General features: G+C 38.0%; 1 protein-coding gene across 1 annotated transcript in view; it reads right to left on the bottom strand.

The window, feature by feature from the left end:
* Positions 1-3,408: 3,408 nt before the first annotated feature.
* The window catches only part of LOC140233532 (telomerase protein component 1-like), a 30,333-nt gene continuing 20,349 nt past the window's right edge, over positions 3,409-13,392 (bottom strand). Inside the window, exons 16-23 of the mRNA XM_072313652.1 lie at positions 11,806-11,934; positions 11,198-11,316; positions 10,402-10,534; positions 9,052-9,174; positions 7,438-7,581; positions 6,252-6,335; positions 4,563-4,721; positions 3,409-4,196 (exon numbers count right to left, since the gene is read on the bottom strand). Coding sequence (XP_072169753.1) covers positions 4,080-4,196; positions 4,563-4,721; positions 6,252-6,335; positions 7,438-7,581; positions 9,052-9,174; positions 10,402-10,534; positions 11,198-11,316; positions 11,806-11,934 — 1,008 coding nt within the window. The 3' untranslated portion in view covers positions 3,409-4,079. The remainder of the gene's footprint in view (positions 4,197-4,562; positions 4,722-6,251; positions 6,336-7,437; positions 7,582-9,051; positions 9,175-10,401; positions 10,535-11,197; positions 11,317-11,805; positions 11,935-13,392) is intronic.

The following is a 13,392-nucleotide window of genomic DNA, read 5'->3' as shown; positions in this document are numbered from 1 at the left end:
AACTCCGGCCCCCTTGACAAACTGTTGCCAAATCACAAGGCATACCCTCATGCATGTCCCATTGCAATTTGGTGTTAAGTTCAGCTGTGCGAAGTCAGCGTATTGCTAGAGCAATAGTCTGCAGCCATGGCTAACATAATGTGATACAAAGTGATCCAATGTCTCATTCACTATCATATACAAACAACAAGACTGTCAAAATAATTTCTCAATAAGTTTTTAGACACTTGCTTCAATATGTCTTCTCTTATACTTTAAATAAAAACAAAATATTCTCTTAATCTATCAACAACAAAAAAGACCACCCAATAACATTAATCAAAATCAAATTGCTATCTCTAATTTAACATGAAAACATGGTGACTAATGAAGCATTTTTCACCTTTTTTTTTTTGAAGTGAAGAAGACAATTAACTATTCTCAAGAGCACACACAAATACACATAACACAATCCATTTAAAAATGAAAAATCAAGAAAAATTTTATGATACTAATATCAGATGTGGTTTGATTCTGATTCTGTGAAAGCATATTCAAATGAAATAGCTATGATGCTAATCTATCAGTAATTTCAAACTAAAAAATACACATATCTAAAACTTCTTTCACACACCAGATCAGAATATACATGCAGAAATAATAAACTGTACTATATACAATTTACAAATAACAAACTATCAGGTTTCTGAATAAATGCAAACTATAAAAATATATCTTCTGATTACAACCTACCCACATTTGAACAGCTGATTTTCATCTCTATCCCAGTAACATATTTTTTGAATAAAAAGTTTAAGTTACATGTTGCACTTGCATATGATCACAGCTTCACGCAGCAAAAGGACTCAATACAATATTTCATGGTGCAATCAAAAACTTACCCAACATTTCAATCCAATTCGACCAAGTTTATGTCAATGTGACCCTGGTTTTACATTCCACTTTGCTTGAAAGAACATGGTAAGGACATTATAAATTAATGAGTTCTTATATCCTGCTCAGGACACAGTCAATATGTCTGGAAAAGTTGGATGTCATGTAGAAAAAAGAAATTAGACATAGCTTGGAAAGCAATACAAAGAGCTCTGCAGTTTTCAAGAGTATTGGCATACGATATTTAAGAAATCTTGCCACACAAGAAACTTGACCAATCCTGCCATGCCTGCACTTTCTCATGTACTTACTACACATGTGACAAGAGTGGTCATTCACTTGCACTGAAATAGAGTCCATAGATCTTGACCAATCACCTTGAGGATTGAACATTAACTCTCAAAACACCTTGCAACTACATTTGTCATCCATCAAACTTAACCTCATTCCCACCAGATTTTTCTCCCTGAATTCAAAGTGAGGGTTTCAAAAAAATCCACTTACATTTAAGACCATTATACTTGAGCTTTTTCTGGTACAATTCATTGCAAATAAGTTACAGTCATTTCCATTCATCCAATAAAATTGTCATACAACAGGACATTCCTGGTTATGGTTTTGGATAGAAATAACATTTCTAGCCAAAGGTCAGTGACATTCAAAAGTGTAGAATTTGTCAGCAATCTAGTCAGAAAATCACCTTGCATAGCATACCTGGACAAAGCATCAAGAAAATCTGAAGAAGCTGTCTCAAATCATGTTTATGAGATATAGAGTGAATAAACAAGGGGCAGGCAACAAAGGTCCCGCAAACACAATGGCCAAAATTGACAAAGGTAGTTTAAATCAAATCCATAGTTTATCCATAATTCATAAAATTAGTCCATAGACTAGAACAAGTGCAAAATAGGCATACTTTTCATATGTATGTGTCAGCGAGCATTCATTAGATGTCTGTTGGCATACACGATCTGTTATGGGTACTTATGCACACAAAGTTTGTGTAATACATTAACTAACTTTGACATCTTCTGTGAATTTGTGCCGCTGCCTCCATCCTTAGTTGGTACAGACAAATACGAAAGTCCAACAATGTTCTGAATATGAATCAACATAATAATCTGTGTATTCAATACCACATATCTCTTTTACACGATTAAAAAAAAAACCCCAAAAAACAAAAAACATTTCAAGCCTGTACAAGAGGCGACCAAAAAAAAAAAAATGCAATTTAAAGGGAAATCAACACTACAGATAGTACTGGTGAAACTGATACAATTTTTTGTATGAGTTAAAAATAAGGTGCAATGTGCTTGTTTGATTTTGTTCGACATATTTTTGTCATGCCCACTGCAAACCAACTCAAAAGAGAATGTGTGGCATAAATAAAACTTACAAGAAATTCAACACCTAGGTGTCAACTGACACAACTAAGTGTACCATGATGCATGTAATCCTTATATTTAGGTGTGCACACAGAAGTTACTCATCACAACATTCAGCTGGGTTCATGTCCAGTCCAGTACCTGTATAAATTATGTACATAACAAACCGCAGCATGCTGATTCCTTTCACAGAACATTTCTCACAAGACATGGCAAAAATGGTAGACTTCCAAAATTGGATCTTTACATTCAACATGTGAATCATGTAAAATGAAAACATGATTAGCATACATCCATATCATGTTCCAATCCACATCTTTAAATGTGAAAATACAGCCTCTTGACCTTACAGATTAGAAGTTTTTATCTCATGCTCAATGTCTACTGATACCATACAAGTTCCAAGTATAATTATTGATGAACATTGCAAAAGATGTACCAGCAAATTGATAGACAAAAGGACACATGGTTCAATGAGCAGTCAAAAGCAAAACACTTCCTTCAACAATATGTGGCAGAAGTATGAGAATGATAATTACATTGATGGAATTAGTTCATAGAGATACAATGAATTCTGATTTCTGCACTTTCTCAAAGACTTTTCTATTGGAGGTAAATTGTTATTTCCATGGGTGAAGGAAGACATCCCAATTTCATGATTAATTCGTTTTTACTAAACTCTCGGATGAAACTGTTGATTTGTTCAGTTTTCATATAAATGCAGGAAATTGGCCAAGATAGGAAGGGGAAGGTCACGGGACTTTCTTCTGTTTGTAAAATCGGTTAAAGGGGAAGGCTAGTAACTGATCAGTGGGAATCAGTGGAAATGATGGGAGATGATTGTTCCAATCCTTATGGGATTCATTCAAGAGTTCATTGTATATCTATTGTTGTGTGAAAATGATTTGCTTCAGAATGGTCTCATATTCAAGTAATGTGCAGTTTAATGCTTCCAGGTTAGCGTCCCTGGTCAGTGACGGAGCATTAATCTGCACATTACTTGAATATGAGACCGTTCTGAAGCAAATCATTTTCACACAACAATAGATATACAATGAACTCTTGAATGAATCCCATAAGGATTGGAACAATCACCTCCCAGCATTTCCACTGATTCCCACTGATCAGTTACTAGCCTTCCCCTTTAAACCAGTGAAAATCTTTTGAACCATGATGGGAAAGACACTTGGTTACTTTAACACAGAGTTGTGTAAATCCAAGAGTAAATGCAGGTGAGTAAGTCACTTTTTTAACATCTTACCCTAGCTATATGAACTTATGTAAAACACATGAGATACTTCTGCATATATTTGGTTTCATTCATTCTTGTTATTTGCTTGCTCATTCCTCCTTAGGGAGGAAAATAAAATTGTGTCATTCAACAATAATATCAATATGTGTCACTAAAAAAATACTGCCAACATGTTCTGCTAAATGATAATGTCAGTGTGTGGCTACACAAACAAATTCTGCAAAACAATAATGCCTTCAAGCTTGCAAGTTACTGAATGGCCAGATACCATTAAAACAATATAGAAACATTAAGACAAAAGGGGAAAGGGGAGTATCTTCATAATGAGATCAAACAATTATGATACAGCTTCATATTCTGAAAGTTCGTCCAACGATTGACCAATCTATATCTAAGGTTTAAACTACACAGCATGTTCATCGGCCTTCTTAAATATCAAACACAGAGAAGCAGGAAAAGACAAGAATGCCATATTCCTACTTGGTAAGACACCAAGATATGTAGGCTCAAGGTTTCCTGCAGAAGACAGCTCATGAAGTCATATATATATATATATGCAGGGGGTGACGCTAGTAGTGCTGATTGTCATCAATGATGGTATTTCTTCGCCTTGCGATGGCAGCATACTCATCCTCTTTTAGGACCCTGTCCAACCTCTGTGTCTGGGGATGCTCCTTGCCAAACACCTGCAAAAAAGCAATCCATAAATCTATTGTCATTTATCTAGCAGACAGTCTCTGTTAGTAATGCCATTGTCACAAAAATGTTCATTAAAAAACAAAGAATACTTTTTAAAAAGTTTCCACTTTCGATTACAGAAAAATAGAATGCTGCACATAATCTACATTCATCACGAAAGGTGGAGGACAGTTTTAAACCATGTGTGTATTAATAATACAGACACGGTAGATACACAGAAAGAGTATCAGCATATGCATTCTAAAAAAATCATTTAAAGATAGAGGAAGCTGAATCATCTCTCTGAGAGATCTATCTGAATCCTGCACAAAACAAAACAAGACAAAAGAAACAAAAAGAAAACAAAAACTCACCGCAACTTTCACATCCCTGGCTCGGAGGAAATAATCATAGGCCTCCTCCCTCATGTTCATCTCCTCCAGCAGGATACCAGTGTTGGTAAAGAGGCGGCTGGCAAGGACGCTCATCTCACCATAGGCCTCCAGGCACAGCTCCTCTGCCTGCTTGTGAAGCTGCAAGGGAGGGGGGGAAAACATGTTCAGGAGAATATTGAGTGAGGTTTAGCAAGCTCTCACATGGTGGTGAGACGATTATTCTCTGAGTATTTGTGGCAGTATACCTTAAACATTGATATTTTCATGCAATTAGTTTTTCGCATTGAGCGGCTCAAAAACATATTTGCGGGTTCATGAATTCACGCTACGCAGTTGTAAACCCATTCAAAATGTGCCAAAGAAACTGTGAAGATATTTTAGAATTCGCGCTAACCAGAATTACAGTTTGAGAAAGAAGTGCGAAATATACGAAAGTTAATGTACCTGGAAAATTTTTGTGTTTACACTACAGTAGGTATCAGCACAACATACAATTTACCTGTACTATATCAATATAGAGATTAATCACAATGTTCTGTATTTTACACTTCAGCTGCCTTGATCATACCACACAGTTTATTACCTACTGTTGCTTAACTGTCACAGTATGAGAAGGAATAATTTCATGAAGACATTGCTGAGGGATACTGTTTCATTAGGAGAATCACACACTGAATTCTCAAGAATGTTATGTGAAGTTATGTATAAATGGAATGTGTCATTTTGCCTAGTACAGACATACGATCAGGAAAAGGAATTGTTAATCTGACAAGTGAGTCGAGACATTTTCATTGCTCCTAATGTACAGGCATATTTCCTATGTGATCCAGAACTGCAACAAATATTCCATTAAATACCAGTTATCATGTTTCATTGATAGTTTTTTTCCAAGGCGAAATGCAAAACTTGGTTGTTGTAGCATGCTGCTGGCATAATATCAAATTAACGAAGTACCATTTAAACTCCAACAGGCACGTTCTCACCAGACACTTCACCTATATTAATGTAAATTCCAAAACAATCATGAAAAATTAAAAATATCATTACCGCATTTCTGTACAAAGAAACAAAGTTCAAAACAGGACATGTATCAAATGCTGTCATAGCCTACTTTCCATCCCGCTCCAGCTAATTCTATTTACAAACTAGAAAAGCGCTCTAAAAACGCAGACCTCTGCCAAGCGTGCAGCTCATTTCCACCACTGATCTTGTTCTTGCATATATCAGTGATTTCCACCCATACGTATAGCATTGTGTGCTGAAAGTCGCCCGATTTCCCAATATAGAAGCCTTTGTTACGTCATAAACCCTCAGCTGCAGGGCGCGCCTTGCCATAGCACAAACTAGAGCACGCACTTTAGTGCGCGCATGCAAACCTCACGCGCAGCCTAAACTCCCAAGTTCATTGACCCTACCTGCCAAAATATCAATAATCCTTCATAAATTCCCCCCAAAATTATCAGATCACTACCAAAAGTTAATCATCTGTTACTTGTGTCATTCTAAACCTTTCCTGCAAGTTTCATCCCAATCCGTTTACTACTTTTTGAGTTATTTTGAACACGGACAAACTAGCTAACGAACAAACAAACAAACAAACAAACCAACGGTAACGAAAACATAACCTCCTCCGTTGGCGGAGATAATCAAGAAGTTTCCATAACCTACCTCCAGAGCATCCACTTGTTTTGTTTCACCAACAAGTAAGGCTTCATTCATCAAACACTCTGCAATGTGTCCTTTGTCATTCAGCTGAAGAGAAAGGCATACAGAGAAAAGAGAGAATGATAATGGGTGTAGCAATGCTTGGAAGAACCAGGTCAGACGAAGCAAGTGAAATGAAATGACGATCAATTAAGTTGTCATACCTCTCATTTGCAACTTACATGCGATACCTTAACTATCTAAATGATCTAATCGATTCTCCTGCCATTTCTTTTAGTAAAGCCCTGTGGAATACAGTTGTCCTAAGAGCACAAGATAAATGAGGACATCTTTATCACCACAAGTGTAGAGGTGATGAGAGAGTGTGTGGTGGTGCAATGGTAATTGGTTCAATCTTTAATCTTCCATTAGAGAGCAGGTATCAATGCTTCTAACATGGTCTTGTACATAGAGAACATTTCTACATCTGCTGCTCCTGAACCCAAAGGCACTGCTGGTTTTTCTCTGGGACAATGAAAATAGATATGTGCAATGGTGAAAATGATCCAGAGGATATAAAATCTTAAACACTGCAAGTGGAAAATGTCCATCTGTGCTTGTGAGTCACTAAACTGATCTTAAGATACATTCCAAGCTTAGGAATCAAATTAGTGACCACTGACATTACAATGCCAATGTACTTGCCTCTACATGTGTCTATTTGCTGTGCTTTAGCCCTGTGTGTGCTTTGAGTGCCTACTGGCACTGAAAACTTCATAGTTTTGTACACACTGTTCACAATTCCTGGCACAGAAAGGGTTCAGCTTAGTTAACGGGGTGAAAAGTTATCACAGATGAATATGTGCAAGTGAAGTGATTTTATAATTTGCTAGATACTCTTGATGTGTGATCATAAAATCAATGATATGCACACAATGTAAGGAAGAGGGACAGCTAATCCAAGGTATGTCTTTTAATCCAAATAATTTCCCCTTAGAAAGCCGTATCCTGCAATACATTACATTATCAGACCTGTCTTGGATTGTAGCTGGCATTGCAACCAGTGATGAAAAATCCACAAATTTCAACAAATATTCCAAAGACTTGAATGTGCATTAGAGATGAGTTGCCTACAAGCTTCAAATATAATTAACATCAAGGGTCACTCTGACACATAACTACCAGACTAAAGGTTGGGAGGGGCAATCACCTCTTTAAAGATCCCCTTTGCCTCCTTGAGACTTGCAAATCCCAGATCCATGGCCTCTCGTGCCGTCAGCTCATTGTCTCCACGCAGGACATACCATGTCTTGAGATTGAACGCCAGCTTCATGAGTGAGAATGCGTGCTTGAACTGCAGACACATGAAATATGAATAGCAGTCATGCGATCAATGTGAATACTTAAGGCATAGTTCACAACCTTCATTACTAAATTGGCAGCCACTGAGTCATGATTCACTGCACATCTAATTCTTTAAAAAACAAGCATCCTGCAGTGAAGCCCCACCGATGCAAGAAAAGAAAGATAAGAGCCAATATCGTCTTGTTTGTCATGCATTTCTTAACTCAAGTCTTGCTGTGCTTATTTTGATACCACGCTGTCTTTTGTCATACAGAAAAGAAAACTAAATATCTAAACATATCATATCAAAGTACAATCAAAACTTGTCTCCGACGACAGCGCAAGCGAAATACAAAATGTGGCTGTTATAGGCAGGTGGTCACTGCAGACAGATTCCATGCAGTTGGCAGTACTATGGATTTGTTATCTATTTATTACTTCTTTTTTTGTGGGGGGGGGGGGGGGGGGTTCAAGATGATTACAAACATGTATGTATCCTAAAACTAAATACCTATATGAAGTCAACTGTGTGAACCAGAAACAAAACATCAATACAAAATGACCACCATGACTACTTTTGTACCATCCCTTCTAATTTTTCACAAATCATGACTTCCAAACAATTTCCTGAATTAGCTATGAGTACTGCAATAAACAGATCAGAGTTCATATCTTTCTTATTTTCATTTGCAAATAGCACCAGGCTTGCAAAATTTACAAAAACTAAAACCACAAGAAATATATGGTGTCTATAGTAATATGTTCACATCACTTTTCAACCAGGAAACATTTCATTTGACGCAGAGGATATGAAATTCATGCATTTTTAAAGTATGAAAGTATGTTGAATATGTTTAAACTATTATTGTTGTTGGCATTATGTAAGAACTGGCCACCATGGATTTATGCATTACCAACATAATGATGGGGATATTTCTCGTTCATTGTCACTTGAGTCCTGAAGAGGGACATTGGGTTTGAAAACCCTGAAAGGGTTGTTGCATGTTGATTTTTTTTTTCCCCTTATACCTTCATGGAAAAATCTAGATTACTGAGCTGACCTACTCTCATTGACTGAGCGGTCAATGTACACACTTTTCAGGCATCCAAAAGAATCTGAATCTGTGATCGTTGGTCGCACTGGGCAGGCGTACATAGCGAACAGGTTCTCCACTACACGTTCCCTTTGTGGGGGATGTCCATGTGGTTACTATGGGCAGGCAGTAAACAAGCACAGGTGGTCACTAGAGCGGGTTTGACTGTACATACAATCAGTCATATTTACTACAACATAACATGGATGCCAATATGAAAATGCAAGCTGACAGGCTAAACAACTAAAATACACCTTGATACAAACTCTGAATGCAACTTCAGTCTCCAGCCCCCGGCCCATCATGCCTATGAAAAAGCCCCCCCCCCCCACCCCCTTCCCCCCCCCCCCTAAAAAAAAGGGTCTCCCTACAGGGCAAATACTCACCTTAAAGCTCTCTCCCCTGTCCAGGAACTTGGCGCTGATGGCGAGGGCCTTACGACGAAAGGAGATGGAAGGGCGTAGCTGGGGAAACATCCTGGTTGTGATCCAGTCATGAAGGGTGAGCAGCTGGTGGAAACAAACAAACAAACAAACAAACACATGCCAAGAAGTGTCCTTTATTTACTCCTCATTTTTTTTCCTTTTGTAATAGTTTTGTTACGATTACAAGGAATATAAAGTGAGCAAAAAGTGAAATGAACACGCACTACAAACAAATGACAACCATCATTCTAGTCTATCGATGCACTTTAATACGTGATTCCATTTGCTAAGCAGTGATTAATTCATAATGAGACATACTAAAGGTGCTACCTATATCTTTTCATTCACTATTGATTTAATCAGAGGTAGTGTGAGGCAATCATAGTAATGCTATATTACCACCACTGGTTTTAAATCTATTATCACACTCATTTTGGTGACTGGGCAATCTCCATATGAGAACTCTCACACAAATATTTGTCCCAAAATTTATACTTTCAGCCATTCATTTTGGGATTGAGCAATCTCCATATCAAAACTAATGCATGAATATTCACTCCTAGAGTCATACTTTGAGCCACTCATTTTGGTGATCTTTGGGCAATCTTTATATGAGAACTATCACATGAACATTTGCCCTTAAATAGATTTATACTTTGAGCCACTCTTTATGGTATTGGGCAATCTCCATATGAGAACTCTCACACAATACCGTATGTCCCCACAAAAAAAAAAAAAAAAAAAAAAAAAAATTACAATGGGACCCTTCACACTGATAACTTTAAAAGTACTGAATCAATCCAAATACAAGTTCAGGGTATGAAACTATAACTTATTACCCACATCTTACAGAAAACCTCATCCAATTTGCTTCAGTGGTCAAAGAGAAATGAGAAGTTTTGTAGAGCATGTCAAGAATCCCTTTACTCCAAGTTCTGTCCATTTTGTTCACACATTATGGAGTTCCAAGCGCATCCAAGTGCTGAACTTGGAAGAATCAGACTCATGACATGGGTTACAAATATCTACATTTGTCTGTGACCACTTAACCAAATTGAATGTTTTTTTTTTTTTCAAAATATAGCGAAGATGTTATATTTTAACACCTTGAAGTAGCATTTAGACAGTTCAATCGCATTGGAAGTTATCAATGCAAAAATCTGATTGTAATTTTTGGGGGGACATACTGTATTTGCCCCCAAATTTGAACTTTCTCCTTGGAGCAAGCAAAGTGCTGTTTGCTTCTTCATCTTCTTCCTTCTGTCCTTTGGGGGGAAAATACATGATAAAAAGGGCAGCCTCATACTGTACCTCATTGTTCCAGCTGGCGATGAGGTCATAAAGAACCATCAAGCGCTCCTCCCGAGCCCCAAGCTCATCTGTCTCCAGACTCACTGCCTTCTCAAGGATGGAGTAGCCTGTCTCCAGCTGGGCAGCCTGCATCCTGCAGTATGCAATACCATCAACAAGCAGAAACTGTGACAGTCATTAATGCTTTTCTACAGTTTCAATTTGACTTTTATAATCATCTATGCCTCTTCTTGTAAACACAGGTAAAGATCTATGTCTAACAAGACCTTTGTTCTGATTACAACTGACTTGAATGCATTTCTTCTTGAAATAATGACAAAAGTAACTTTAATGTATCAAAGTCAAGTGGTCACACATATGTACATGTGATATGATATGAGGTACATGAATTCTAAAAATTAAGTTTTCGAGTGTTTTTACAAACATGAATAACGTCTGTATACTAATCATCATCAATACATTTTAAAGTTTGCATAAGTTGACACAAATATCTCAAGATTTGGCAAAAATGACAAAGGCTTCCAAACCCTGACAAACTGCCACACATGTCCACATGTTTAAAGACATCGCCTTTGTGTATTCACCTTATGAATAATGCATTAACACTTTGGCACTCATCCTAAATCACAAGACAACTAACTGGAATCTTTTAATCATTAAATGTCCTGCATATTTCTTAAATGACATGTTCTGCATACAACTGAACTGCTCTGACAGTAACTGTCTTGTAAACAAAGTATGCAAACATGTCATCCTCTGAAAAACAGAGCAGATGGAATGACCATCTCCCACTTACACAACCCGGGCAACCTTCTCATAGCGAATGGCCAGCTCTTCCCTCGGAAATTCTGGGTCACTCTCCAAGCTCTCCAGGGCTTTCCTGTAGCGATCCTCCATGTTCTTTGGACCACCAGCCTGAAGTTAACACAGGACATACATTAGCATTAATAACCATGTCAATAAACTGGGAGTCAGTGCAAAGACATGCAATAAGGTTGCTCATGTATGTCCAGAAAATGAACACAAAAACACACATACACCATGAATACGTCAATGGAACCCTTGTTGGCCTAATAGTGAAATGCCATATTAAAATGATGGACGCAAAGTTACCAAAGCTTTAAAAACACAAATGTGCGCACTCTTATTCAGATTGATATGATATATTGATTTTCCAGAATGTATTCCAAACCACTTATTGCAGTTTGCAGACCTTCCAAAACAGCAGCAGGAAAATGAAAATGAGCTCTCTCATCAATTAATCATGCCAGCCATCACACCCAGTCATGCACACTAATGCACTCAAATAAAGTCAGTCCATCTAATTTCTCTAGAACACACAGCCCTGTAACATGATACTCAGAGATGATACATTCAAAGAAAGACACTTTTCTCAGATCCTACCTTCCTCCAGTAGGCCAGCAGCTCAGCACTGAATTCCTGCTGGTAGAAGTTATCAAAGACGGGCCATTCTGTCAGGAAGTCAGCAAGTCGCTTCTCATCATTGATGACACTCAGGTGGAAGGGATACTCCTGGAGGCGCCGAGTGACAAAAGAACACAAGACAAAGAGATGGTTAAGTCACTAGCGTGTGCTACAGTGGTCTTCCCTCTTAGTGCAGGCATCAGTTTGAGACTACTGTAAAACAAGGAATGTTCGTCTGTATCTTAATTTCACGAATTTCGCGAGTGCCAACATTTGCGAAATTAAAATACATGCAAAAGTTCTTGCCTACACAATATGCACTGGACGTCAGTGGCAATTCGCGAAATTAAAATACATGCAAAAGTTCTTGCCTACACAATATGCACTGGACGTCAGTGGCAATTCGCGAAAATTTCATGCTGCGAGAAAGGTCGTCAGGTCCAATTCGTAAAATTTTCATGCCGCGAATATATCGTTTTACAGTATCAGCACATGAAGATTACTACTGAAAGCTCACTTTTCTAGTCTACTGGTTTTATGTGTGATGCAAAATCTATCTCCCCTAAAATTGGTTACTGAACAGTCTGTGTCACTAAATCCTCATGGCTAATCTTGTAACTGCCACTACATTGCTATATATTTTGTTTGGGTCCAAAAGAGAAAGACACTTAATGTGATAGTTACCATTCTAACACAGTGACTGGTGAATTAGCATGACTAAATTAATGTTTTCGGCCAATGTTCATGAGGCAAGAAAGAATGAAAAATAATGGTCTGTTACTACAAACTAATAGAATGCCTTGATATTACTAAGAAATAAAAACAAAAAATTGCATGAGTTCAAGAATGCTGCTTGGCTATGGGTTATCACACAACACAGACAAGTAGTGTTTTCACATGTGGTGAATCTAACATGTGTCAATAAATCGCATCTGTATGTGAACATGAACTATATCGGTAAATCTAGTCAACTGGACTTACTTGTAATTTGGAGTAGCGACGTTTCACATCCTCTCCGGGACGCTTCATCAGGCCGACTGATCTTTGGCGGCAATTGGTTGTTGACCCGTAACAGGGTCGCGGAATTTCGGAAAACGTCGAGGAATCTTCCGAACTGCCGGGTTGTAGGCTCAGTTTAGGGATGGCTCCTCCCTTTTTATGGAGATAAACTCTTTGACTCCCCTCTCGAACCACCGTGCCTTGTGATCTAAGATGATCACATCCTTGTTGTCAAAGGTGTGGTTACTGCTGTTCAGATGGGAGTATACGGCAGAGTCTCCACATCCAGACAAGATTTCCGAAATTCCCTGACCCTGTTACGGGTCAACAACCAACTGCCGCCAAAGATCAGTCGGCCTGATGAAGCATTCCGGGAGAGGACGTGAAACGTTGCTACTCCAAATTACAAGCAAGTCCAGTTGACTAGATTTACCGATATAGTTCATGTGATATTTTACCTGGATGACTGAGAACATTCACAGACATCTGTATGTTAAGTTCACTTCTGAATTAACAACTTCTAATAGTATGGGGCAGAGCACTAGTATTCTTGAGGCAGAAAGGACA

The sequence above is a fragment of the Diadema setosum genome, chromosome 9 (genome assembly GCF_964275005.1).
Source record: "Diadema setosum chromosome 9, eeDiaSeto1, whole genome shotgun sequence".
In the NCBI taxonomy this organism is placed as follows: domain Eukaryota; kingdom Metazoa; phylum Echinodermata; class Echinoidea; order Diadematoida; family Diadematidae; genus Diadema; species Diadema setosum.
The sequence above is the reverse complement of the archived record's forward strand: the minus strand, read 5'-3'. Positions and strand labels throughout refer to the sequence as shown.